The sequence below is a fragment of the Embiotoca jacksoni genome, unplaced genomic scaffold (assembly GCF_022577435.1).
Source record: "Embiotoca jacksoni isolate LCO1_2020_lvr unplaced genomic scaffold, fEmbJac1.0.p SCAF_15, whole genome shotgun sequence".
NCBI lineage: Eukaryota > Metazoa > Chordata > Actinopteri > Embiotocidae > Embiotoca > Embiotoca jacksoni.
In genome coordinates this window covers 10,016,003-10,042,607 of record NW_027185285.1, presented here as the reverse complement: position 1 = coordinate 10,042,607, position 26,605 = coordinate 10,016,003, and the positions used below count along the sequence as shown (strand labels likewise).

The window sequence follows — 26,605 nt, the reverse complement described above, 5'->3', positions numbered from 1 at the left end:
TGGTGGTCGGTTATAATCAAACACAGTTCCCAAACTCAGGCTGCTCATTTTCTAATGGAAGGTGTTGTGTAGCACAATTGATGTTTGGTCAGTCGTTTTTGTTTTTTTTCTTCATTAAAATGTATATAAACCGTTTCATACTACTCCCGTTGTAAGTTAGAGAGACGTCTCCACTCGTTACAGTGTCTGGGCAAAAAAAAAAAAAAAATGGATGAAAGGAAATCAGTCTTTTCAGTTTTATTAAGTTCCATATACATCAATATTTCTTCAGCTGTAATACAAAAAAAAGAAAAAAAGAAATCAAGTCAAAATCGGACACATTTTTACAAACAGGGCAGGAACCTTCAAATACACTGTTTCATCCTTCTCAGTCAGTCACTACTGCAAAGCAACTCATTTACAATAGCTTATTACCGTACTTTCATTAGGGTCTAGAAGTTTAACCAAGCAGACTACCGATGTCCAGATATTTAGTACTTAGTCTCTCATGCCACTTCAGACTAAACAATGAGTGGAAATGGGAGAAAAATCGTTGTTCCACTGCGATATCTGAATTTAGACACAAAACGCCCGATGCATTTATGCTCCGTACAACTCGGCCACCGTACGACATTATTCAGTTTCCTATTCCGTCGGACATGATGACCACCAGGGATGGCCTGGTGGTGGTGGTGGTGGTGGTGGTGGTGGTGGTGGTGGGTAGAGGGGGGAGGGGGGGGATTTCTTTTTTTTTTTTTTTTTTTAAACAAGTTAGAAAAAAATAAAAAGACTGAGATCAAAAAAATAAAGTACATGGAAATATGAGAGCTCCGTAAGAGTCTTTTCTCCGAGGTAAACTTTCTTCTGAAATGCCTCAGTTGTCCTCGCTCCTCTGATGAAGACAGGTCCAAAAAAACAGGTCCCTTACAGTTGAAATGGGCAGAGGGCGGCTCTGCCCGAGCCCTCCTGTGAAAGCGACAGCGCTGCCCCCCCCCCCACCCCCCCCTTTTCCCCGGCCAGAGGAGCGAGTCCCAAACACAGGCAGGGTGCGGGGCAGAGTCCATCACAGAGTTACAGTTCAGAAAAGCCATATTCTTGGCAAGTGCATTTTTGTTTTTGCGCAATGTGCGATGTTTTCTAAGAGGCTGAAGAAGACTGAAGCTTGTTGTTATGAGACCTACAGAATGCGGAGAGAGGGGGAGAGTTGAGAGCCCTTCGCATTTTAAATTTTTTTTTTTCAATTTATTGCTGCACGTCAACAATGATCAAACGGACACAGAGAGTTTCAAAGGGGGTGGGGGGGTCGTCACAGGATCCCGCAGCCATGTTGGTTAAATGAACAGGGAATGCCTTCGTCAGCTACGAGCTGAGGTTTACTTCGTGAAGGAACAGGAAGGAGGTCAAACTGTTCCCCTCCTTGTTGTTCATTTTTAGTCTCAAAAGAATACCATCTAAAATGATTGGCTTCATGATTTAAAACAGTCAAATACAGTCAGATATATCTTACAACCACTGTACATGATAAAATGTATGTACATTCAAGACAACCACCGAAACAACCAGCTAAATCAAACTCAAGGGGGAAGTAACATACAAAACTTCTCATAAATATCTCTCTACAATAAAATATGCAGCTTTATTTCTTTTAGTCAACAATCTCAATATATCCAATCCACCTCCGGTGTAGAACAGAAATAAAAAAGGAGTTAGAAAGTAAAAGGGCTTTTAAAAGCCTACTGAACAGAACCTAGCTAGTGTGACTGATTGATCATAAAGGCCCAGTGTCCCGAATTTGGATCAGATTAAATGAACACGTGTCAACATGGCTGCCGTTTTGTTACGATTAGTGAATAAAATGATTATAGCCGGTTCATGAAATTGGCCACATTTCCATGAAAGCACATTTGGTGTTTTGTTTGGGCGTGGTGGGTTTTTTTTGTTAGTTTTTTTGCCCCTTTTTTTTTTATTTTATTTTTTTAGAAACTTTAGAAATTTTTGTGTCATTATTACTAGAGACCCCAGCATCCAGTCCAGACTCCAGCTAGACTGGCCCACTTAAGAATCTGACAATCTGCAAGAAAGAAGAGAATGGGATGGCATAAATCAAAAGGCATGCAGCAAAAGGTGAACAGACACAAATGCAAGATGACCCACAATACAGATGTAACATGGCACTAAGGTCTGTTAAGACATCGGACGTAATGTCGAGCAGCTCTTTTGGTTTTAGTACCGCCAAGCAAACCCTTAAAAAAATAAAAAAAAATAATAAAAAAATAAAATGTAACGGCAAGTCTATTCTACAAGTAAAGCACATTCTACTGCAAAATACCATCACTACACACATGCTAGTGGTACAAAATAAAAAGTGAAAGGCAGGCATGAATGCACAAATTGAGGAAAGAACGAATGGAGACAGGATTTGAGGCAGTGAGTCCCGTCGAGGCTTTGGAGCGAACAGACAAGCATGGAGGAGAGAATCTTGGGAACCCCTCTCTCTCTGTGTGTGTGTGTGTGTGTGTGTGTGAGATCGAGCACTTCAACTTACCTGCTCGCTTTGAAACCTTTTAGCTTCTGTACAAAGAAGGCTTCGAGCACCTCGGCGCACTGAAAGAAGGGCGTGTCGTTGGGGTTGTAGTAGCGGCAGTTGTCGAAGATTTTGGTCACGTCTGCCACAAACTCTGTGAGCTTGTGGTAATGTCGCTTCTGCAAACGGGTTTCCATCGTGGAAAAGTCTAGGAGGGACGGAAGGATACGTGAGAAGGGTATGCACATAACGCGGCCTCCATTCAAATCATTACGAACTAAACGGTGCAGAAATGATTAACTTCCACAGTCATCTTGCATTAGATAATAAATTGGAGCAATCAAGCTTCAAGTCCTCAAACTCAAGAGGACGATATGATCACAACCGGTCGGTGCCGTCGGGTCTCACCCATCGGCTCCTTGATCACGCGGTAGTAGTCGGGCGCATCGTGGGGATCCACCGGTTCAAGGAAAGGCCATGCCATTTTGTGAGACTGAAATAAGGAAACATTATTGCACAATCAATTCAAAGAAACGCCAAAGTAATGCACACATTACGTGGGACAATTGCTTTTCGGGAAGAATGAAACTTTAACCAACAAATTCATCACCGTCTGTATGCAATTATTTTCCATTTGCACGTGAACACTTGCGTCTCGTCGATACGTTGACGTTTGGACGACAAATTTTAGTTCTGAAAACGACTATCCGATAAGCCCAGGTGCTGCTGCATTACAATATTCACGTCTTCAAAAGTAAAACTCGTTACCAGGGGACCCTGCACTTCTTTCTATAGTAATGCAAACCTGATACAGATATCGAAGATATGTTGGGAGACGTCTTTACGATGGCGGGACTGTGCACTGTCCGTGTTGCTTTCAGTAGAACCTCTATCACACGTGACATAAAACACGCAGGATGCGACATACGGGGGTTTTAGTACCTGTAACGAGCGTAATATTCTTTTCAGGCCCTCGTAGTCTTTGTCGGTGAGCGGCGTGAGGACCGTCATGGCGTCTTCTGTCGACTGGCACTGCGGACACACGTACACGTCGATGTGATTGGCTTCGCTCTGCAGGATGCCCACGCAGCGCCCGTGGTACCAGTTCTGGCAGCGATCGCAGCCGATGTAAAACCTGCGCGTGGACGTGGGACAGATTGGTGGTTAGCGCACCGCTTGCGACGTGCACCGATCAACGCCGATGCTCCGCCCAGATCCTCACTACCGGGACAGATTTGACACGGTTGAGTTACGTGACGTAAAAGGAGCCCTACTGTGATTCGTCGTAAGGTGTCCGACAAATGCAGTACAGCTCCTCGTTGCTTCCTCCCTCCTGACCGCGTTTACAGTCGTTACACACAAAGTCCTCCAACTTCTTGGCCTCCTTCTCTGTGATGCCGACGCAGGCGCCGTGGAACCAGTTGGAGCACAGGTCGCACCCGATGTAAAACCTGAGGGGACAAACGTCACTTTGGTTACAGTGATTTGGCTGAGTGTGCGTCGCAGTAACACGTCTGATGTCTCATCTAAAACGCTGAGGCGAGTCCAGAGAGCTTACTTGGACTCGTCGTACGCCGTTTTGCAGATGCAGTAGAGTTTGGTGTCCTTCTTGTGATCCTTTGAGGTAGAAGAGAGCTTCTTCTTCTTCTTGTGTTTTGATGAGCTGGGATCTCCTTCCTTGTCTTTGTCTTTGTCTTTGTCTTTGTCCCCATCTCTGTCCTTGTCTCGGTCCCTGTCGCGATGTCTGTCCCGCTCCCGGTCTCGCTCCCTCTCCCGCTCCCGGTCTCTGTCTTTATCTCGGTCTTTATCTCTGTCTCTGTCTCTGTATCGGTCTCTGTCCTTGTCCTTGTCCTTGTCCTTGTCTCGGTCCCGTTTCTTGTCCTTGTCGTGATGCCTGTCCCTGTCCCGATCTCGGTTTCTGTCCTTGTCTCTCTCGTCCTCCCTCTTCCGTTTATGGGAGGAGGACGGTGAGGTCACTGTGTGGGTGCTGTGGGAGGAATGTGTCGTGTGGGAAAGATGGGAGGAGGCGGCGGCGGCGGCGGCTTTGACCGTTGCTGCGGCGGCCTGAGCGATCGCAGCGCGGGCTTTCTCCTTCTCCCTCTGTAGCCTGGCGATGTCCCGCTTCAGCTCCTCCTGACAGGGACACAACACAGTTAACGCGTCGTATAATGTCCTGCTTGTGTCCTGAACATTTTGATAAGAAACACCTGGATATAAGGCACATTTAGCAAGATATCTAAAAGTCAAGAAAATGCCCTCAGACGACCCGGGAAGGATTAAGACGGGTTCCTGCATATGTCGAGTGTACATAAGCCCGTTCAGAGAAGTCGTAATGTGTGCTGACCTGTACTTGCAGCTGCAGCTCCTTGTCCAACAGGGCCCTCTTCTTTAGGATTTCAGCCTTCAGCTGCTCTTTGTGCTTGTACAGCAGAGCAGTCAGCTTGGTGGCGTTCTGCTTGGAGCGTTTCTGCTCCACCACCTCCTCCTTCTTCCTTTTCTTAGCTGCCTGCTTCTCGTCCTTCTCGATCTTGTCGAGGATGAACTTCATCACCTGGTTGCACACAATCATTCTGGAGACAGAGAGCAGCGGTTTGATTGTCGGTGCGTTTGAGGTGCAGCGGTTTAGTAGAATGCCGTGTCGGGATAAAATGGACAGCCGTCAGTTTTACGGGTTTAAAACAATTTGTTATCAACAAAACTCAAACCTCTGGTTCTCCTCTCGTTCGGCTGCAGCCAGAGACTTCCTCTGTTTCAGCTGCTCTGACGCCGCGTTCTGCTTCACCATCACCTGACATTTGAAAAACGTCAGTTAAAATGTACACTGTCGTGACTCTTATATAAATGCTGTCAGAAATGAATTGCGTTCTTCTTTTTGAGTCACACCTGTTTTTGGATGCCATCCCCCGGACTAACCACCTGCAGACTCTGCTCCTTCTGTTCCCTTTTAGCCTCGTGGTGTTTCTTCTTCTTTGGTTGTTGTTGCAGATGCTGTTGTTGTTGTTGTTGTTGTTGTTGTTGCTGCTGCTGCTGCTGTTGCTGCTGCATCCGCTGAAGCTGCTCTTGGACACTTGCTGGCGCCTGTATGACCATGTTCTGGATCTGGTGGGCCTGAATTTGTCCCCCGGTTTGCTGGATCTGGATGGGCAGCTGCAGTTTGATCTGCTGGGGGACCGCGCCACCCTGCTGCTGAGCCTGTGCCTGGATCTGGGCCTGGATCTGCGCTGCAACGTGGGGCGGCAGGGCTGAGAGGAGCTGAACTGGCTGTTGGAGGCCTGGAACGGTGATGAGTTGATGTCTGATCGGAGACTGGACCTGAAGCTGAGGCTGCGTTTGAACTTGAGTTTGGGTCTGAGGTTGGAACTGAACTTGGAGCTTCGCCTGGACTTGGGTTTGGGGTTGGACCTGAAGCTGTTGTGGGACTTGAGTCTGTTGCGGTGACTGGACTTGAAACTGGGTTTGGGTCGGGACTTGGGCCTGAACTTGTGATTGAATGTGAACCTGGGGTTGCTGCGGCGCCTGAGCTTGAATTTGGCTTTGCTGCTGGAACTGGACCTGAACCTGGGGATGGAGTTGGGTTTGGATCTGGGGCTGCGGCTGAAGCTGAGTTTGGGCCTGAGACTGAACCGGAGGCTGCTGCTGAGCCTGAGGTTGTGTTTGTGGCTGTGTTTGAAAAGAAGCCTGTACCTGGTGGTGGTACTGAGGTTGGACTCTCGGTTGGAGCTGGGCCTGGGTTGGGGACTGGACCTGGGCTACGGTGTTGGTTTGGGACTGAAACTGCACCTGAGGTTGGATCTGAGCGAGGGGCTGCAATTGGGGTTGGGGCGGCTGCTGAGTTTGGGGGCGTGGCTGAAACTGAACTCGGACTTGGGGGTGGATCTGAGCTTGTGCTTGGAGATGCGCTTGAGCCTGAATGTGAGGCATCTGTTGGACTTGACCGCAGGGATGGACCTGAACCTGTGCATGGATTTGGGTTTGAGCCTGGGGTTGAAGCTGAGGATGAGTTTGGGGCTGGAGCGGAGGCTGTGTGGGTCTCACAGCGGTCACAACAGAGGAGACCGGTAGTCCCTTCATATGGACCTGCACTGCGGAGACTGGCATCTGAGACACCTGCTGCATCGATGCAACAGCAGGGTGCTGGACTTGTGCTTGAGACTGAGGAGTCAGAGGGGTGACGGGGGAGTGTGTGGACACCGATGCAGGAGCAGAGGCGGGTGCGGTGGCCAGGGAGGGGGGCTGAACCGGAGCTGCAGCCTGCTGAACTGGATACTGGGCTTGAGATGAGGCCGTGGTCCAAACTTGGGGCTGAGCAGCTCTCTGCTGTGTCAAAGCTACAAAACAACACAGAAGCAAAGTATTAAATTAAATAACTTAAAAGTAAACCGTTGCACGGGATGGTGTGGATGGTCAACCTCGTGGGTTCCTTACCTGGCACTGAAGGTATTGTAGAGGTGGCTGTGACGGGCGTGACAACAGCATTGGCCACAGCAGCGTGAAGGGGAACCGGAGCTGTGGCTTGGATTTGGGTTAGAGCTTTAGCAGGCGACGGGACAGCGATTTGGGTGGACACGACAGCTATGACAGGAGCAGAGACGGGCGCGAGACCGGGGGTTGGGACTTGGACAGGTGTCGGAAGAGAGGCAGAAACTGGCATTGGGGCAGAGTTGGTAGCGGCAACTTGAGCAGCTGCCTTGACGGATACGGGGGACAAAGACGGGGCAGTAACGTGCATCTGGACAGGGAGGGAGGTTAAGCCTGGGGCTGGGCTGAAGGCCTGGAGCTGGGATTGGGGGGCGACTTGTCCTGGGACAGCTGGCAAACCTGCAGTTTGGGTTTGCACAGGGAGTGAGCCTGGTGTAAAGGCGGAGAACTGGGTTTGGACCACAGCCGGGACTTGCGCTTGGTTTTGTACAGGGGCTGAGGTGAAGACTTGTTTCTGAATCATAGCTGGGCCTGCATTTTGTACCACATGTGTAGCAGCTGGGGCTGGTGTGGAGGAGAAAAGCTGCGAGGGGGGCTGGGCTGTCACAGGAGGAGGGAATTGTGGTTGTGCGGTGACCGATGATTGGGTAGCAGCGGAAAATTGTGTTTGCAGTGAAGCCTGGGTTGCAGCTTGTAGTGGACCCGGCACAGGGGCTGTGACCTGGGTTTGCACAGGGACTGAAGCTGGGCTCGGGGCTAAACTTGGCATTTGTGTTGGGCCTGTAAAATGCGTCGGGGCAGGCAGGGGGGCTGTCATCTGTGTTTGGGCTAAGGCTGAGGGAGTCGTCTGGACTTGTGCAATGGCTCTCGGCTGAGCTGGAGTTGACACGTGAGGCTGAGGGGTCGGAGCTATGGCAGGTTTTGTCGGGGTAGCGGTCGCGGGAGCTGAAGTGGAAGCTGATGAGGATGGAGGCATCGGCGTGAACAGGAAGCGCTGGACCTGGCCGTTGGGCATGGCTGCCTGCATGAGCTGCTGACCCGGGCCGGGGATGACCGTAACACCCTGTGGGATGATTTGCAGCTGTCCCTGGGTCTGGCCTTGACCCTGGATCACCACCGTCAGACCTGGGTTTCCTCCCTGCAGAGTTGCAGACAAAAGGAATCTTAACTTCAGCTAGAAGTGATATTAGTGTATTTTATCCTTAAGACTTCAAGAAGAGCTATAAAGACAACAAAAATGTGAATAATAGGCAAGGACAGGAGCAAAATAAATGGAGGCCCTACCTGTGCACCCTGCGTTAGCTGCATGAGCTGTGCCATAGTGAGTTTGACTTGACCCTGCTGTGGTCTTGGGGTCTGTGATGTAGCTACAGGGGGCTGTCCGGGAGCCGGGGTGGCTGCACAAGGTGCTGGTACTGGACCTGCTGCTCTCTGAGCTGAAGCCGTCTGCACAGGTGGAGAACCAGGAAGAGCTGCGGCTGCAGGCTGGACGCGGCCCATCTGGGTCGCAGCTTGCTGAGGCTGGCCTGGAGGGAAGATTCATTCGTATTATTTAGTTTCTTGTGAGGCGTAGACCACAAAGTCTAAAGATATTGATTTGGAAATACAAATGAGGACAGAACACCTTGTTGAGTCATTGCTGAACTTCTGAGCATCGTTGTGCCCACAGAGGTAGATGGGGTGAGCGTCTGGTTCATCGCCGTGCCCAGCTGTGTTTGGCCTCCTGTTGTGGCGGCCTGGAAAACAAAGCCAAGAGTCAAATCAACAGTAATCACAGTGTTTCCATTACCTTCAGCTACAACTGTAAGGTGAGGGACAGAAGACCTGTTGCTGAGTAGCTGAGGAAGAGGTTGTGGCTCTGAGGTTGATGTTTCCAGTCGTAGGATGCAGGGTGCTGTATGTCCGAAGGTTCGCAGGAGGCCCAGAGGAGAAAATGCCCAGGACTTTCTGCTGGACTACACCTGTTGATAAGAACAATTACGTAAGGGGAAGAACAAATGGAAGTACTACAAGTCAAGGATGTACTGAAGTGGCAAGGCATGCACTGTTTGTGTGAATGTCCTGTTTGCGAAGACTAGCAATCAATGTCTTCCTCACTCAGTTCAAAGGCTGACAGTGTTTCACACACATCGCAAAGCCCAGAGATGGTTTTAAAAACTGCTTCACAACACAGAAACAAAAACAAAAAAAGACAGATAAAGTTCTGGCCGGAGAAGCTTTTCATCCAATGTAAAAAAAAAAAAAAAAAAAAAAAAAGTACCAAAAGGAAAAACAAAGAGATACAGGTGGCATCATCCATGCTCAGCGTCAATACTTCATCACAAGGCACTCTTCCATCCATTTTGGCACGTGTAGGCCAAAACCAGCCGAACGGGATGACACTCGTGCTCCCTACCTCCTTGAGTAGTGGGCATGTTGAGCGTGACAATCTTGCTGTTAGCGGGCAGTGGCAGTTTGGCGGCGAGGACCTGGCCAGCCACAGCCACTGGGCTGCCAGCGATCTGGAAGGTTTGCTCTGAGGTGGTGATGCTGCCAGCCACGGTGGCCACCGAGCCAGTGGAGGCTGCAAGACACACCATGCCACCTGCGGTCACGTGTAACCCACAAGGGCCACCACAACAGCCAGTCTGCGGCTGTGGTGTCCACTTGTTAAGGTTCGAGTCAACAACGGGGCTGATAGTCCCAGAATCTGGGGTTAAAAGGGTTGAAATTGTGATGATACACGGGCCCTTGTGTATCCCACTGCTAGGCACAGATTAGAGGGTTTTCATAGGATTGAAAGTGGACACCACGAGCCACAAGATCATTTTGACAAGCCAATTACATTTACGGATGTGGAAAATTGATACAAAAAAAGAAAAGCTGCGGAAAAACAAACAAACAAACAAACAAAAAAGACGACAAAAAAAAAAAAAAAAATGGTAAAAACAGCAAAATTCTCTCGGGAAGAACTCATTTGCTTGTCTTCGGCCCTCTAATAGATGACGATGGATGAAACGGAACAAAACTCGTGACCGCTCCTCGTCTTCCAGCTGCTCACCTGAGCTGTTGTTGGTCTGACCCTGCTTGACCCAGGACGCGAAAGACTGATGGAAGTTCTTGTCTTGCTGGAATGAAACCGGAGAGCCCAGTTTGGAGGCCAGGACCATCTTGGCTCCAGGTGTTGCTTGACCCATCCTCTGGACTGTGGACAGCGGGGTGTTGGGAGTGCTGGCTAGGGTGGTAGTGGTCGTTGTGGAAGTGGTGACGGCTGGACTTATTCTCTGCTGCTCCAGACGTTTCTAAAACAAAACATGGTGGAATATTTAAGGCGTGCAGAGAGGCTGTTGACCTCAAAGCTGTGCTGGTCTTTACTAAAACCTGAACACAGAACAAACACTAACACCTGCGTGGGTGCAGTGTGCTGTGTTCCCACCTGCTGGGCTGCCAGTCTGGCCTGCTTCAGCTGATTCTCCAAATGGGCCTTGACCTCCTCTGCAGTCCTCAGACTACTGCCGGTCTTGGAGGGATCTACACCCTGCGACTTCTCCCTCTCCACTCTGAAAGAAAACCACACCAATGTCAGAAGATGTAATGATAATGTTAGGGGGCAAAGGTCAGAGGAGGCCTGCTTTGTGTGTTTCTTACCTCTCTGCGTAGGCTCTGATCTCCCACAGCTCCATTTCCTCTTCAGGCACCCACGTCTCCACGGCGATAGGCCCGGTCAGCTTAGCTGGTTCCTGCTTCTTCGGCCTCAGAGCGCTTGAGCGCAGGCCTTTCCTCTGTGGAGTCGGGGTTTCTACTCACGGAGCGCAAGAAAGTAACTATTAATTATAACATCTTGGTCACTCTCCCAGTGTGATGTTAAATTCTTTTTTTTTTTTTTTTCATATCTACAAACAAACTCTTCTCATTTACCTTTGGGAGTGTCTCTGTTTCCGAGAGGACAGATGATCTTCCTGATGCAGTATTCTGAGCGGATGCCGTAGGGCCCCACGTCTCTCCGTTTTATAATCTCTGTCGTGATGATGTCCGTCTCTGTGGTTTCTTTGGCAAAAACAGAACATACATGAAATATGAAATACAAGCCAAAGTAAATAATTTTTCCTCAAGGGCACACATTGAAGATGCGCAAAGGGGAAAATCAGTATAGTTCAGGCGAAAAGATGAATTTTCTCACCTTTCCGTGTCGTCCCTACAGCAGCAGAGGGCTTCACACCCATGTCGTCCCACCTCAGGCAGGCCCACAGCAGCCTCAGCATCAAACTCACTCCTGCCAGCGACCTGACAGTCTGGAGACGGTACCTGGGCAGTCATGAAAGACACAACAGCACTAAGTATGTTTACATACACATTTTCCTTTAATGTATCGTGCTGTAAATTATGGCTGTTTATCATTTTGTTTGCCTGTTTTATGTTCTTTGTAATTGCACTTTTACATCCTGCTAACATATTGTGTCTTATTATCGAGTAACGGCTGTAGACATTCATTAGTGTGCTTCTAAAATTTGGCCTTATCGAACACAATATTGACATTCACATGAACAATGTAAATGTATACAACTACCTGCCTGTTTTAAATGTAGCATTAAAGCGTCCCAAAAAGTGTGTAAAAAGGTCTAACTGTGTTACCGACCTCCATGTGATCCCAAAGGTGGGCCGAGGTGAAGGGTACGGCCAGATATCCAGGGCGGGCTTGGCATTGTAGTTGAAGATAGGCACCTCTCGGATGCCTGCCTTCCTCGCCATCCTCTTCAGGTCGTCGTTTGGCAGGATAAAGATGCTCTTCTTGCTGCTCTTGGTGACAAATTTGCGGTAGGAGGGCAGGGCTGTGCCCGAGCGCGCCTTCCTGGATTTAGAAAACCTGAGAAGGCTGACTCGGTCTCTGGTGGAATAGTCTTTACTAATTGTCATGGAGCTGTTTGTGGAGGCAGAGGTGCCTGCTTTGGTGTCCGGACCTGGAAGTTTGGTCTTCTGGGACAGAACCGGTGCGGCGCCGGGCCGGGCGGGGTTGGAAACGGCGACGGAGGAAGCTGTGCTGCTTGCTGCTTGAGACGTGACATCAGGTTTACTGATGCTGCTGGATGTGTCGGGTGTCACGGTGTTTTGAGAGACTGTCGTTGAGATATTAGTGTTGAGGGAAGTCTTCAAACCATCGCTGCTCGTGCAGTTGTCTGTACTGTTACTATTCTGGAGAGAACAACTTGACGACTGAAGCTTAGCAGGCGTCAGCGCCTGACCGTCCGCGGCCACATCCTCGCTCTTACTGAGCTCTTTATCTCCCACATGGTTCTCTAGTTTTGGGACTTTCAGTGGAGGCGGGTGACACATGTTGGACACATCATTTTGTAAGAGGTTTCCATTCAGCAGAGACTTGACGGGCTCTTTCTGAGGCTCTTTGATATCATCTTGGACTTGACTGGCCGGGTCCGAGTTGATGTTTGTGTCTGCAGGGGTGCTGACGACAGTGTTTCCATTCACCTGCAGTGGACTGGTCTTACTTTGGGTCACCTCCGTGCTCTCCGTGTTGCTGCCTTGCTCTATTTCATCATACCCACGTTTCTTAACATTCTCTCGAGCCGCCTCCGGCTTCTGTGTTTTTTCATCGTTTTCTATCGTCTCCGATAGACAATTGTTTTTACTGTTCAGTTCAGTGCTTGCTATGGGTCCCCCGTTCACTTCTTTATGGGCGCAGACCTCCCCGCTGTTCCCATGAGTTACCTCCGTCTGTTTACTATGGCCGGGCACTGAGGCGTCTGATTGGACATCCGAGTTGTCAGCCTTCTTTGTGAGCTCCTGCTCAAAGTCGAGCTTTTTAACCACGTGGTCTTTCACCTGGTGGCTCTCCTCCATCTCCTCTACTTTAACACAAGGGTTCACGGCAGGCTGCTGTTTGCTCGATGCCGACCCTTCAGTTTTGATCCCAGAAGCCGGCTTCGTGGCAGACATTTTCGACGACAGCGCCGCCTGTCTCAGCCGCTCCAGCCTCAGCTTCTCCTCCAAGGTGAACTGTTTGACACGGCGCTCCAAGAGCCCATCCAGTTTGGACGGCTTTACCTTCTTCTTGTAAGCTGTTCGCAGCTGGAAGCCCTCGCTGACATTCACAACGTCATAGAAGGTTTTCGATGCCGCGCTCTCCTCCTTCTTGGGTTGTTCAAGTATCTGGGTCGGTTCTTCGCCCACAGAAGGTGACAAAGGGGCTTTGTTTTCAACTTCATCTATGACGGAAACATTATTTTGAGTGGACAATGACGACACATATTTGTTCACATTGAGGAAAATCTAAAGAAAAAGGAGAGATAAAACATTTTACCTTTCATGTCAGCTGAATCAGCAGTTTCAGGACAGGTGTCGACTTCCATTTCTTCATCTTCTCTCTTCTCTTCAACGTTTTTCCCCTGCTCCTCATCTGCAGGTTTTTCAGCCTCTTTGGGGGTCGTAGGTTTGCGGTCCTCTTCTGAGGAAGCGCTTTCAGACGACGAGGTGACAGGTGCCTGTTCCTTCTCCTCGTCCTCTGTGCTTTGAGAAGTCTGCTTCTCCGCTTCCATCACCTTTTTCTGCTCGTTTGGACAAGCTGCTGCATTTTCCATCTTCATTTTAGCTGCTATGAAGGCAGCAAAAAAAAAAAAGAACCAAAAGTGTGAACAGCAGGAGAAAATATCGATGAGAATAAAAGAAGGGAAATCAGGCTGGTTTGGCTCTTACCCTCCAGTTCTTTGCGGTAGTTTACGTTGGTGTTTCCTGGTAGCTTTGGAACAAAACGTGGCACGTGGGTCTTACTGACCCAGCTCCAACCACCGTATCCCGTCACTCTGTACTCCTCCCCCTTCTGCTTCCACACCTGGATGGAAAAACACACGAGTGAGGCACAAAATAATAAAGAACCACGCTCATTACAGAGAACATTCATATACATTAGAACTACGAAACTAGTCCAGATCCGTAGCTATGAAATAAAACCTCCATGGCAACAGTTGGGCCACATGACTGGATAAAATGAGAATCATCAATTTCTTTGAATCGAGGTCTTGATTCTCTCTTGATTTTTTTTCCCCTTCCATATATAGGTTTATTGCACTCATTTACTTGATAGAGAAGGAAACACAACGAGAAAATCTATGATGGTGCCTTATACAAAAACATTACATCTGAGCAAAGGAATTACCACAAACCTTTGCATGTAAACTATAAATTGAAATTCCATACGGTTTTGGAACATAATATCACGCACTGATATTTTCTTACACCCCAAGGCAACATGCAGAGCTGATTGACAGTTGACAGAGGCTGCCGTGTTACCTGGTGTTTGATGGGGATGGTGTACTTCACCCAAGTGGCCTGTTGCAATGTCTCCTCATCCTCCAGTTTTTTCTCTCGCTTCTTCACCTTCTCTTTATCTTCCCGCTCCATGGAGGTCATGCGAAGTAGCCTGAAGCAAGACAGAAAAAAAACCCGGACTATTTAGCCAACATGTAGGAGACATGGGGCATTACTGAAGATGAATGAATCACTGGCGGTGATGATGAGCCTCGGTTTAGTCTTTCAGAGAGCACACTGCGTGTCTGTGTGGACAACAAGCATGCCGTTGTTGGACAGCAACACAGTCTCTGCTAGTTTTGTTCTTTCTTTTTACCTCGTGTGTCCAAGAGAATCTTTCCACACAGGCAGCATAACCACTGGTTTGATGGCACACTCCAGTATCGCCAAGGCCAACGCAAATTCCCGGGCCTTGCTGCACATCTGCACAGCTTTGTTCCAGTTGGTCCTAAAAAAAAAAAAAAAAAAAAAAAAAAAAAAAATCAGACAAACAGCATAAAACAAGAGTGTCACAATATTTTTTTCATTAAGCTTCATCATATTTGATCATTTTACAGAAGTGAAATTGTCTCCATATTTTGCAAGAACCGAAACTGATTCGTTTTTCTGTTCCTGAAGTTATCTTGCCTCTACCCAAAGTAACAAAATCCATCTATGAGCCCCTCTAAGGCTATTTAATTAACACATTACAGTCCATTTCTTAAAAAAACACGACGTATTGTCGTGTGGCTGCCTGTCAAAAGACGCCGCATCTCGCTCAGATGAACCTGCTCTGATGTGTACCTGTGCGATGCCCAGTTAGGATGCATAAAAGGTCCGGGGACGTTGGTCTCCAGCTGGATGATGGTGAGGCGCAGGGTGGAGACGGTCAGGCTTCTGGAGCCGTAGATGGAACCGTTCCATTTGAACTCGGACGCGGTGGTCAGGCTGAACTTGTGGGACAGGTGGCGTCTCTTATCATGGTCCTCGCGGTGCTGATGTTTGTTGAGCGCCAGGACGTTGGTGCTGTACTGGTTGTGGTAGACCCTGTATTTACCCTCCTGACCCAGTTTGAACAGGTTGTTCAGGTTCACCGCCAGGTCCCTTTTGAAGAAGCTCAGACGTGAGGATTCGCCATCGGAGCAAACGGGAGATGACTGCAACATGAGAGGGGATAGAAATTAGGGCTTTAATAAAAAAGCAGATTCCGACAAAATCTTTATGAGCATGTTTTTTTACAAAACATTTTCTGTTTAATCAAATACGCCTAATCTAGATAGAAGGTGCCATGGACACAATGTAGCTACTTTTCTTTCATTTTAAACATGTTTCAGTCAAAGAGAAATAAAATAATTCGGCAATGAAGCAACATTTTTGTTGGACAGTCAGGTTCCCGAACCACCATCAGGCCTCACCTCTTTGCTGTCTCTGGGCGTTTGGTTATTTGATTCCCGTCCTGTTGTTTTCTCGGTCTTGACCCTTTCATTATACTCGTCTGTCATTCAGAAAACAAATGACTCCATCAGTACAACAGCAAAGGGAATTTAACACAGATGCACTCATTCCAAAGTCTGTGTTTTATTGTTTGCATCCCAAAGTTTACTTTCCTGACAGCTAACAAGCCCCACTAATGATTACCTGTCCCGTCCTGGCTGGTGAAAGAAGACCGAGACAACTTATCAGCAAGATCCGGTGGCTCCGGCTTCTTCAGGCTCCTGGATCCAGAGACCTGGCTGCTCCCGCCACTCGCCTCTGATTGGGACGACTGCTGCTGTGCCTGATTTTGGGTCGGTGCCTGCGAGTCATCAGGGGGTGTGATTTCACTGCTGGACTCTGCTTTCCCGTCCTCAGCTAGAAAAATATGGAAAGCAAGACTGAGTGCAGTAGACACTAACATTAAAACCAAGTATTAAGAGGTGTGAGGTGTGAAACTGAAAGCCACGATTAAAAGCAACAAGCTCTAAGCGTGGACGGCACATGACGGGGACAAAGGAAATCAGCAATTGCAATTACAAAACTCTCAATATAGCCGGTTTCCAGTATCAGAAGGTGTAAAATCTTCTGCATTAGCATACAGCCAACAAACACCAGTCCAGCGAGGCCTATGTAACCGAACCCATGGAAACAAGCTGTCCACCTGCTGCAAAGCCAGATTAAGACACCGGCTCTGCCTTTGAGTTGTGATGCGGGAGAGTTTTGCATATATTTGCAGCTCTTTGTTGAGGTGGCAGGTGGGGTTTCCAGGCAGAGCCCCTTTTGTTCGAGCAGCAGGAACCCACCCAAAAAGCCCATAAACTGGAATGAGAAGAAGGAGCTGCTTGTGACAGACGTGGTGTCGCGGGCGCTGCCAGGGACGCCGTCAACCGCTGTGCCAAAAACGTGCCTCTCGAGGCCGTTAGCGTGGGAGACAATATAAAGCACAGGACTAGTAGTGAAGCAACTGCATGGCAGGAAAATGGCCTGCAACAGCTTAAGGGAGAAAATATCTGCTCACTGTCTAATTAGATGTTTACTGAAGATAATAAAGAGACGGGCGAATCACAGTTGTTCCAGAGAGAATAAATGTTTGAGCTACTCAAAGACAGGAAGAAGATTTCGTGTCAGATGTTATTTATGTCAAGGGAGAAGCACAGAAAGCCACAACATCTTCTTTCACAGTGTCCAACATCCACATCCTGACGCGATTCACCCAAAATGAATAGTTTTTTGTCGGATAACTGCCCATCGACGCTGACTGCAACCACAGCAAACAAGCACCTCGGACACCTTTAAGGAAATGAAGGTATGGCGGGGAGGATGTTCAAGCAAACATGAGTACCTGTCCTTTCCGGCCTTGCCTCAGAATTGCACTCCTGCCTCTTCTGGTCCGCAGAAAGAGTCGGTAGTGTTTCCTCGTTGGGCTCGAGAGCCTCTGCTTTGGGTGCTGCTGGGTCCTGAGCAGCAGAGGTGGGGTTCGGGTCCGACGCGCAAGCTGCAGGCGTATAACATGCAAACAGCAGCAGAGTCAGCAATTCAAGCAGAAGTAAAGGAATTTGTCTTGATACTGCTGCAGAGAAATCACTGATAACAGCTTCACCACACAATAAAAGAAGGTCCGTTTCCACATGAGGGGAAACTGCACCAGCTGTTACCAGTTAATGTTTAGAGGAAGTAGAGAAGGAGCTGCACTAGGCAGGCCAACATCATCCTGCATACAAACTTTTAAACATCTTTACCTTGTGAACTGGCACCTTCCATCCGCTCAGGATCTTTATGGTCTCCGCTGCCGAGCAGCAAGTCAACGGGATCCTCAGCTGTATTTACAGAGCCACGTTCTGCTTCCTGCTTCGCCTCCTCTCCTCTCCTCTTTGCTTCCTGCGCCTCCCGCCTGACTTTCATTCGCTCCGTGATCACATCTACAAACACAAGGAAACATTCATTTATAAAACATTAAAAAAAAAGGCCACAATTACATATCTGCGCAGCAGCGTGAAAGACTTGGCTTTTGAGGGCAACATCTAAGCAAATGGGAGCTCAGTGGAGGGACATCTCCATAATATCTCCATAATGAGATCAATGCAGAGAATAAAAGAGCTGCCTCCCGAATACCCGACGAAGTGTTCGTCAATGGTAATGATTTCATTAGTCGTTCAGTTGTAGAAAGAAAACCTCTCAAACTCTGCGTGCCGGGCCATCCTCCTTAGGGAAGGTGGCCTTGTGGGTGATTTATGTGCAGTCGGCCTTTGTTGTGGGAAGTGAGTGAATCCTGTGCGTGAGAACCAACGTCGGCAGCGTGTAGCCGACGTGCGTGCCGACAGCGATGATTATGTTACTGTAATCAGCCATAAATCACGACGGTAACGCTCCTCATCACTGCTGAGGCGGTCCAGACAGTAAAGGCCAGTTAGCAGCAACAAGCCAGGCTAAAGACCATGGTTAGCGGCCTGAAAGGTAACAATTTATGTGCAACAGTCATTGTATCATGGGTTTTCTGATTTGTGTCCACCTTCCTCCTCTTCCTCTCTCTGTCACTGTCTCTCAAATATACTCACAAGAAGGTTGAAAGTCCTTTCAAGTCCTGACCTTCAATAATCTAATTATTGGCTGAGAATGAAGCGCTATTGGTCCAAGATATAATACGACGTGTTCAAATAAATGAACTCGATGTTTGGCCTCCTGCTGAATTCAGAATCACTACTCCTTTTCCCATCAACATGTGGTTTACTTGCTAAAAGTTGCATTTTTAAAGCTCATTACTACAATTTCGTATTTCTCTGTGATGATGTGTGTTTTTTGAACATTAATTGTCAGCCCTGGAACTTAAATCATTTTCTGACCCCCACCCAAAAATATCTATTTAAACAATTAGATTAGTTTGAACTAACGATCCACTCGAAGAATCTTAAGTCGGGAGCAACCCTCGTAAATAAGTTGTGCACAAGTGAATCAATAACAACACGAGGGGGAACAGCATTTGGGAAAAAATATTTATAATTACATAAATAACTTAACCTACTTTATTAGTTATCGGCGCAAAAACATTAAAGTCCGGCTGGCGTGACATTTAGTTATCGCTTTTTGGAGGGTGAAGAAAAAAAAAAAAAAACTTTCTTAAACTGCGTTGTTGTCTCGGGCAACTGGTCGGGCGTCTCAGTGTCTGTTTGACTAACAGTAGCTGTCTGTGTGTTACACTGCAGGAAATAAAGAGAGAAAGTAAACAACGGTCCAGCACAGCCTGCATGTTGCGGGCTGAAACATGTCGTTCGGGGGCACCGAAGCGTAAGGAGCGTCGCAACCAAAGCAAAGGGACATTTGCAGGTGATTCGACATGCAGTGAAACGTTTACAGGCCGGCTCATTTGTAAAGCCGCTGAAATAATGCACCATTAGAGGCTGCCGCCAAGTAGCCATAAAAATAGTACATACAATTTCTCACTTTTGGTTTCTCAAAGAACCAATTATTTACAGAGCAGCTCATACTTTGCCGCAGCAGACGAAAAAAAATAAAATGCTGTGAAGTAAAATAATCATTCCTCATTCCTGATTTGTTTCCATATAAAAAAAAAAAAACCCATCTAATTTTTACATTTTATTTAATTTTTTTTAAATTTCCAAATCATTTTCTCAATTAATCCTTTGGTCTGTGAGATATCGGAGAGTGAAAGATGTCTAGTATAATTCCCCAGAGTTAGAGAAGACATTTTAATATTCCTTGTTTTATACGACCATCAATCTATAGCAAAAATGTTTTGTTTATCGTCACAAATATTTGAGAAGCTTTCATTTGAAGAATGATTTGATTTTTTTGTTTTATTTAAAAAGTGATTCACAAACTTTCATCACACTTGCTTTTCAGTTTCAGGTTACCTTTAAAAAAAAAAAGGTATAAACTTTGTTTCAGACTGCAGCATTCTTATGATCATATTCAGTACAAGCTGTAATTTCAGTTTATAACTCAGCAAAAGAAGTTACTCCCATACACACAGATCCAAGACGGGGGTTTCCCTCAAAAGTCTAAAATATCCAGATAACCAGGGTTCGTAAATGTCGCCATATTTATACATAACCGTGTTCCCACCCGCTCGAATGAAGAAAAGAAAGGTGCAGGCAGCGCTGAGCAGCTGCGGCAGGCTGTAACAGATGAAATATACCAGCAATATCCATAAATCACTTTTCACTGCAACAGCTGTACAGAGATTTATTTCCTTCCATTTCAGGCTACAGAATACCTTTTCAAACCTCGACAGAACGCCAGGGACACGATATAACGCAGCACCTCGCGGTGGCTCGGCGATGGAAACAGGCAGCATGGTTGACAGACACAGGAAAATCGTTACGAAAACAGACAGATATGGCAGCCTGTCAAAAGGAAACGGAAACTGCTGGCTAAGTGATCAAAAGGTCTTCTAACCACCGACTCCTCCGAGGGAAGCAGACTGGGGAAACGGTCGCTTGCGGTCCGACAGCAGGGAAGTGAGGCAGGAAGAAAAGGCGGCACCCAACTGTCATCAATACAAAGAACTGCTGCTTGAGGGAGAGACTGAAAGTATCTGATGGTTGAGCTGCAACCACACGAAGACGTCCTCCTTTTCAAAACCAAAACCATCTTCAAACTCACATTTCAGAACTCATCTCTGTCCCTACTCACGCGCCCGAAAACGCAAAGATCACATGACCACTCATACCTGCACCCTGCATCTGGTGACCAATCAGATTCTCTGTTTTTTTTCTCAGGTTTAGACCTAAGGAGTGAGTGATCAGCTCACTCCTCACTCCTCACGCCTCAAGCTAACCAACAAAAGGTAACGGGTACCGGCCAATCAGAGGCGGAGTAGGGGCGAGACTTAAAGGAATACAGGTGGAGAAAAATAATAACGCTCGCAAATCACTGAAATAAAAGCATGGAGGCTGTAGCAGCATCGTGAAATTAATTAATTAATTTAGCTGCACAACAGCTGCAAGCACAGACAACAAGGTCAGCAACTGCCGCAATGTTATCCGTGTTGAACTAACCGATGTAGTTATTCGTCTCCTTCCAGAAAAGGCTCACATCGTAGGAGCGTGACGAATCGGGTAAGGACACGTCGTGACTGATAACACCCAATCAGGAAGCGCCTGTGGGTGCCTGCGTCTTTGTTTTCCAAGATCTCCATCTCCCCACCTGTCGAGGCTCAAACCCAACCGTGGAGCTTTCAAACTAAAACCTCGAACAGCGGTTTTCAAGACCCTCTTGTTTTCAGGGTTGATAAACGGCAGAGTTTTGCGCATTCTCGGCAGAGACGCAGCAAAAAGTCGCACGTTTTCAAAACGAAAACGCTTTTCGTGTGAATCTACTCTCGTGTCGACGGTTTCAGAAAGTATCCTCGCAGGACACAAACCCACACAGAGATGCACATATTCAGCGCACAGCTTGAGGCGCACGCGCTCTCATCATTAGCTGACGAATCCATGATTCCCCCGTCTCACCTCCAAAACCTGCTCACATGAACATCAGTACAAGACACACACACACACACAATTACGCTGTTATAATCTACCTCCATTGTTGCGGTATTAAGACAATAAGGCCGATCCGTACCGTTGACAGCAGTGAGGTAGGCTTTGCTGTTTCCTCGGGCTTTGCTGGTGAGGTCCTCCGTGACGTCCATGTGAGCCTGCACTTCCTCCTTCATCTCCTCCAGGGTGGCGTGGAGGTCCGTCTCCCAGTACTCCTTATCCAGGCACTCGATGAGCTCCTGCAGCTGCGCCTTGGTGCTGTAGTACCAGATCTTTTTCTTCTCGTGCTCCCCATCGTCCTCACTGGTGGGGGGGTGGGGTGGGGGGGGGGGGGTAAGCAGGAGAGACTCGTAAATATCAGGCTGAACCGCATTACTTCCTCTTTTACTTCACGGCGAGGTATTACTCCATTACAATTTAACGGACGGTATGGACATGTTTACAGCATGAGACAAGGTACAACATGCTACTAATTTATTAAATTATTATATCTAGTATAACAATCCTACTGTTGTCTCCTTTGCAGATTTCTGTGATCTTTGTGAGAGACTTGATGATCTAATCTTTAAATTGGATTAAATGAACTCTGGAGAGTACAGTGCTTTTACAAGAAAGCTTCAATTGCTGAATCAAACTCAGTCAAGCAGGATGATACCAGCTGTTCGTCAAGAAATCTAAATGATCAGGGTCGAGATAAAAGGACTGAGGACGGGTTCATCCGTGGCGCCGTCCGACTGCTCATCCACTCATTGCTATTCTCTTGGCTCACGGCAGCAGAGCTCGAACTTCCGAGTTCCTTCTGTTTTCCAAATCAGAAAAATGAAAAAGACTCAGATCCTGCGTAGCAGGGAGATGAATGCCACCTCTTGTTTGTTAAAGCTTAAACAACATAATTTGGAGGATAGGGCGAGCTCATTCAGGAAAAACACAACTGCCAATAAAGATAAAGCGCCCGGACAGCGGCTGTCTTGTATAATCTCCACGCAAACAAGAGACTCAATTCGCGGGCGCTTGTTGAATTCAAGTGATTTTTCCAATGACTTTCAGCTTTGCTCTGCAGCTGTTTCACATTTAAGGCTGGAACTGGAAACGGTGTAGAAACAGGTCTGGTAACGTGACAGCATCTTTTAGGAAACTGTAGTCAACTTGCTGCAGATACGTTTGCATGTGTCTGTTGGTGTGAAAAGCCTCGGAGCCGGTCTGCTTTGGGGTAAATGTGCCTTCGGTTTAGTGAGATTTTGGTCTTTCCTGAGGCTCCTTGAATAATTACCAAGCTGTTCTCTTTCCACTGCTTCATCACTATAGTAACATGTAGGTCAGTTCTGTGTGTTTTAATGCAAATGTAACATATTTTGGGAAAAGCAAAATTTCTCACTGCAACAAAAATTCAAACCTGCAAGTAAATCATTTCAACTAAGTATAAAATGATCTGCAAAACAAATGATCGTTACAGTTTTGCGGGTTTCAGTCACAGACTACAGAATTTCCCCGAATGAGGCCTTTTTTTTTTTGTTGCGTCACAAATCTTTTGATTGAAAGTGAAAAACATTTGGTTGCAAGTTGAATTTTAAAGTTAATGGGCGGGAGTTACGCTCATAGGAGACAGTGGTTTCTATTGTTTGGTTGGACTTGAACAGACAGCCTGGCTACACACACGCACACACAACTGTAAACACTTGACAAGAACGGACTTAGTGTTGAGCGACTTGGAGGTTAGTCCACATTATATCGGTCTTTTCTACTGAGAGATTTTTAAACGTAGCACCACGATTTTTATGTTGTAATGGTTTCTCTTTTTTATGTTTAATGGTTGTCATGGACTCTTATCTCTTTTTCAAAGAAAGACATGGAGGGCTGCCATCTTAACATAAAGCTCCCTCTGAGAGCTAATGTTACAAACACTTTGGCAGAGGCCTGACTATGTTAGCAAAGGTTACCTTTCTTGTGTATAACACATTGTACATGAAATCCAATGAGACTAGTTTTTTTGCTGCCAAGGTAATTGAAGTTGAGGCGGTTACAACTATTGTATGAAACAAGTAGTACGGCGCTTGTTTTTCACTGGCAGATACTGTAGCCTGCAACTCTGAGCTTCTATCTGGCAAAATCAGACTTAAGACCGACTTTCTTCACCCGTTTTCAGCCTGGTTAAATGAGAGCGAACAAATACTTCCTGCTGCCGTTTGATTTGCGATTCCTAGTTGTTTTTTTTTATATGTGTAATAGGTTGTAGCAAACACAGTGGTTGGCTCATAATGAAAGGTAATTCCAGTAACATGGAGACCAGTGAGGGTCCCTACTTACACAATAATCCGTCTGTTAAGGAACCAGTATTTCCTCTGGTGGCGGTCATATCCAACGGGCTCCTGGCGGATGTACGGCCTGTTTTTCTGAGCCTCGGTCACACAGTCTGTGACACCGGGCACCTTGTGTGCCACGCAAATCTCACACTGCCACTCGTCCTCGGGAACCTCCTCCAGCGGTGGTTTCACACACTCCAGATGGTAGACCGCCGAGCAGGTCTCGCAGCACAGCAGGTCGCCCAGACGGTGACACACGCGGCAGTGGTCGTCGTACAGCATGCTGCCGTCGGACATGAGCTCCTCCCGGGCGATGTTGGTCGTGAGGAACTGGTCCACCAAGAACTGCAGCACCTTGACCTTACTTTTAAGGGGGCCGTAGGGATACTCATCCAGCTCCTGGTAGGGCAGGACGTGGTGGTACTCGTGGTCGCTCTCGCAGTACGCCCGCAACACCTCGGGCCACGTCATGCCGTCAATAAAGTACAGAGTGGAGTTGACGCTGTCCTTCAGGTCAGCAGGGCCGAAGGTAGTGTTGGAGGAGTCCTCCTCTCGCAGGATGGCCTTCAGCAGGGAAATGTGGGTCTCGGCTATCAAAGTGCACTGCTCCTGGCCGACCAGTGCTGCACAGAAGTCCTCGAAGCGGAAGGGGGAGAGACGCAGCACCGTGCAGAAGTTACGTATCACCTCATAGATGGAGGTGGCGTTGAGCAGGTCCTCGTTAGGCACCAGGAGATCCTCCGAGGTGTCGGGAAGCTCCAGAGGAGGGATCTCCTTTTCCTCGAGGATGGGAGTACGAGGTCGGGGCGTCCGCGCCTTTTTCTTCCCTGCGAGAAACACAACACGGATATTTGTGAGCAACACTTCCATCGTGTTCATTCAAAGGCTACAGCAGACTGAAATATCGCACAAACACACGTTGAGAAGCAGAGTTCAAATTCGGTGACATAAAAAGTCACCAACATCACTCGGCTCTTTTATTGGTTTATATAACAATAACCATCAATAGACCGCCACGATCTTCAAGATCCAAACGATCTTATAGAAAATTCAGGGCTGGGTAATAATCAAGAAAACAATCAGCACAATATTTTTAGACTAAATGCCTCAATATTAAATATAACAAACAAAATATTCTTGATTAAATATGAATCTATGTGGATATAATTACTATGTGAATAAAGGTTCAGAAACTTACATCACTCTATTGTGATGCAGACTTTAAAAACCAGGAGAAGTCAACACTCGTGTCACGTATTATCATATATTATGTCACCTGAAATCAAAGACGACAACTTTCACCATATGATCAAACATCTGTACGTCGCCCAGCCCCGAGTAGATTATCCCTAAAGTAGTATTTGTTAAAGCGGTGACGTTATTTCTAAACACACATATGAGCACAATCGCATTGAAAGAGGCCAAACTCAACATTTCACAACACAAAATGATGAATGCTGGTCTGGTTTCAAACTGGGAGCAAAACTTGTGGACGTGAGTCTGAGCCGGCTGAACACATGGCCACTGTCATTACCAGCTCCATGGAGCCGCCACATCCTCCCGGCCGACCGGCTCATAATGTTCATGGCGCTCACGCCTCCCGTTTTACAGTCTGCACCATAAAAAAAAAAAAAAACTAAGAGCCGCCGTCGTTTTCATCCGTTTTTAAATGTATTAAAAAAAAAAAGAGTAGCTGACAAAACTAACAGGCATGCTAAGCAAAGCTAAGCGAGTTAGCTGACTCCTTTTTAAAAATAAAATAAAATAAAATAAAAATAAAAAAAAAAGTACTTTCAATTACAAACTAAAATTTCATATTTCCTTACAACCCAGTAAATGTTGTGGACAGTTATTAATACATACGAGGTAAAAAATAATAATAATAAAGATTTAACGAGGACACTTAAGAGTAGCACGGGGGCTAAACTCGACATGCTAACATTAGCACGTTAGCAGCTAAAGATGTTGATTTAAACGCAGCTGCTGCTGCTGTTGTTGTTGTTGTTTACAGCCGGAGAGGACTTCACGAGTTACTGATGAAGATGCGCGTGTGGATTATTATTATTATTATTATTATTATTGAGCCGGTGAGCTGCAGCTCCGGATTCAACCCGACCTCCAGCAGCATTAAAACAACGAGCGGACCGGGGCCTGGTGTTCATACAAGGGTGCATTCTCCATTTTGAACAATAACCCTGCAGCACTGATCAACAACAACAACAACAACAACAACAATAAAACAACAAGTATCGGCAGCATTTCTAGGGTGTTTTATTTTGTGTTTTTGTGTGTGTGTTGTCACGTCTTGTTGTTACCGGGAGTGCTGGCGTGTGTGCTCTGACTCCTGAAGCTGCTCTCCGTACAGTAGCTGGCAGCATCCGCCTCCTCGTCCAGCGCATCTTCTTCGAGGCAGTCGGAGTCCTCCTTCAGGGCCTCGTCCTCCTCCTCCGACTGGGGGTCCTCCTCGACAAACTCGTCCTCCTCCGACCTCAGGCTCACGGCGTCGTCGTCCTCCTCGCTCTCGTGGTCGTCGTACACCACCGTCTTGGACGCGGCGGTCCGTCTCCCTCCTCGACCTCCTCTGCCTCCTCTGCCGCCTCCTCCTCCTCCACCACCGCCTCCTCCTCCACCTCCTCCTCCGCCGCCACCTCTGCCTCGTCCCCTGCCCCGCGTTACCGACCCCCCTTTCCTCTTTTTGGCCGACTTGGCGGTCTCCCTAGCGGGACTCTCGGCGTCCTCGTCCCCGCTGTCCCTCAACCGGGGCTTCACGGTCCTCCTGGGTCTCAAGCCCCGGGCCGCGGCGGCGGCCGGCTCCTCGGTCTGCGGCGGTTTGGGCGGCCTGCCTCTCTTCCCTCTCATGATCGGCGAAATCTATTATTTTTTTTTTTTTTTTACAATCCCGAATCTTTTTGCGTTTATTTAGCCTGCACGCGCGCGAGCCAAAGCGGCACCACCGCGAAGCCGAACCGGCGAGGAGTCAAACGGTTCGGTTACCCCGCGACGCCCCGGTGTCGTTTCGGGTGCGAAAAGCTCAAAACGTTAGCCCGGCGTCCCGGTCGGGTTCGCCTAGAGCCGCCATCTTTCTTCTTCTCTGCCTCTCTGGCTGAACAAACAGCAGGCCTCCAACGGAGGAG

General features: G+C 47.6%; 1 protein-coding gene across 1 annotated transcript; it reads right to left on the bottom strand.

The window, feature by feature from the left end:
- Window positions 1–222: 222 nt before the first annotated feature.
- Window positions 223–26,605, bottom strand: bptf (bromodomain PHD finger transcription factor). The gene is given in 34 exon segments (XM_069149452.1): window positions 223–1,156; window positions 2,525–2,711; window positions 2,912–2,996; window positions 3,446–3,638; window positions 3,778–3,954; window positions 4,062–4,488; window positions 4,491–4,546; window positions 4,548–4,636; window positions 4,848–5,073; window positions 5,209–5,291; window positions 5,387–6,831; window positions 6,929–8,060; window positions 8,207–8,448; window positions 8,547–8,658; window positions 8,747–8,883; window positions 9,318–9,485; window positions 9,963–10,203; window positions 10,338–10,461; window positions 10,550–10,700; window positions 10,820–10,948; window positions 11,082–11,206; window positions 11,538–13,119; window positions 13,215–13,505; window positions 13,607–13,742; window positions 14,201–14,330; window positions 14,535–14,666; window positions 15,002–15,354; window positions 15,613–15,692; window positions 15,836–16,048; window positions 17,016–17,168; window positions 17,413–17,592; window positions 21,254–21,474; window positions 23,476–24,298; window positions 25,787–26,605. Coding segments are annotated over 34 exon segments (10,407 nt in total). The 5' UTR covers window positions 26,331–26,605; the 3' UTR covers window positions 223–1,116.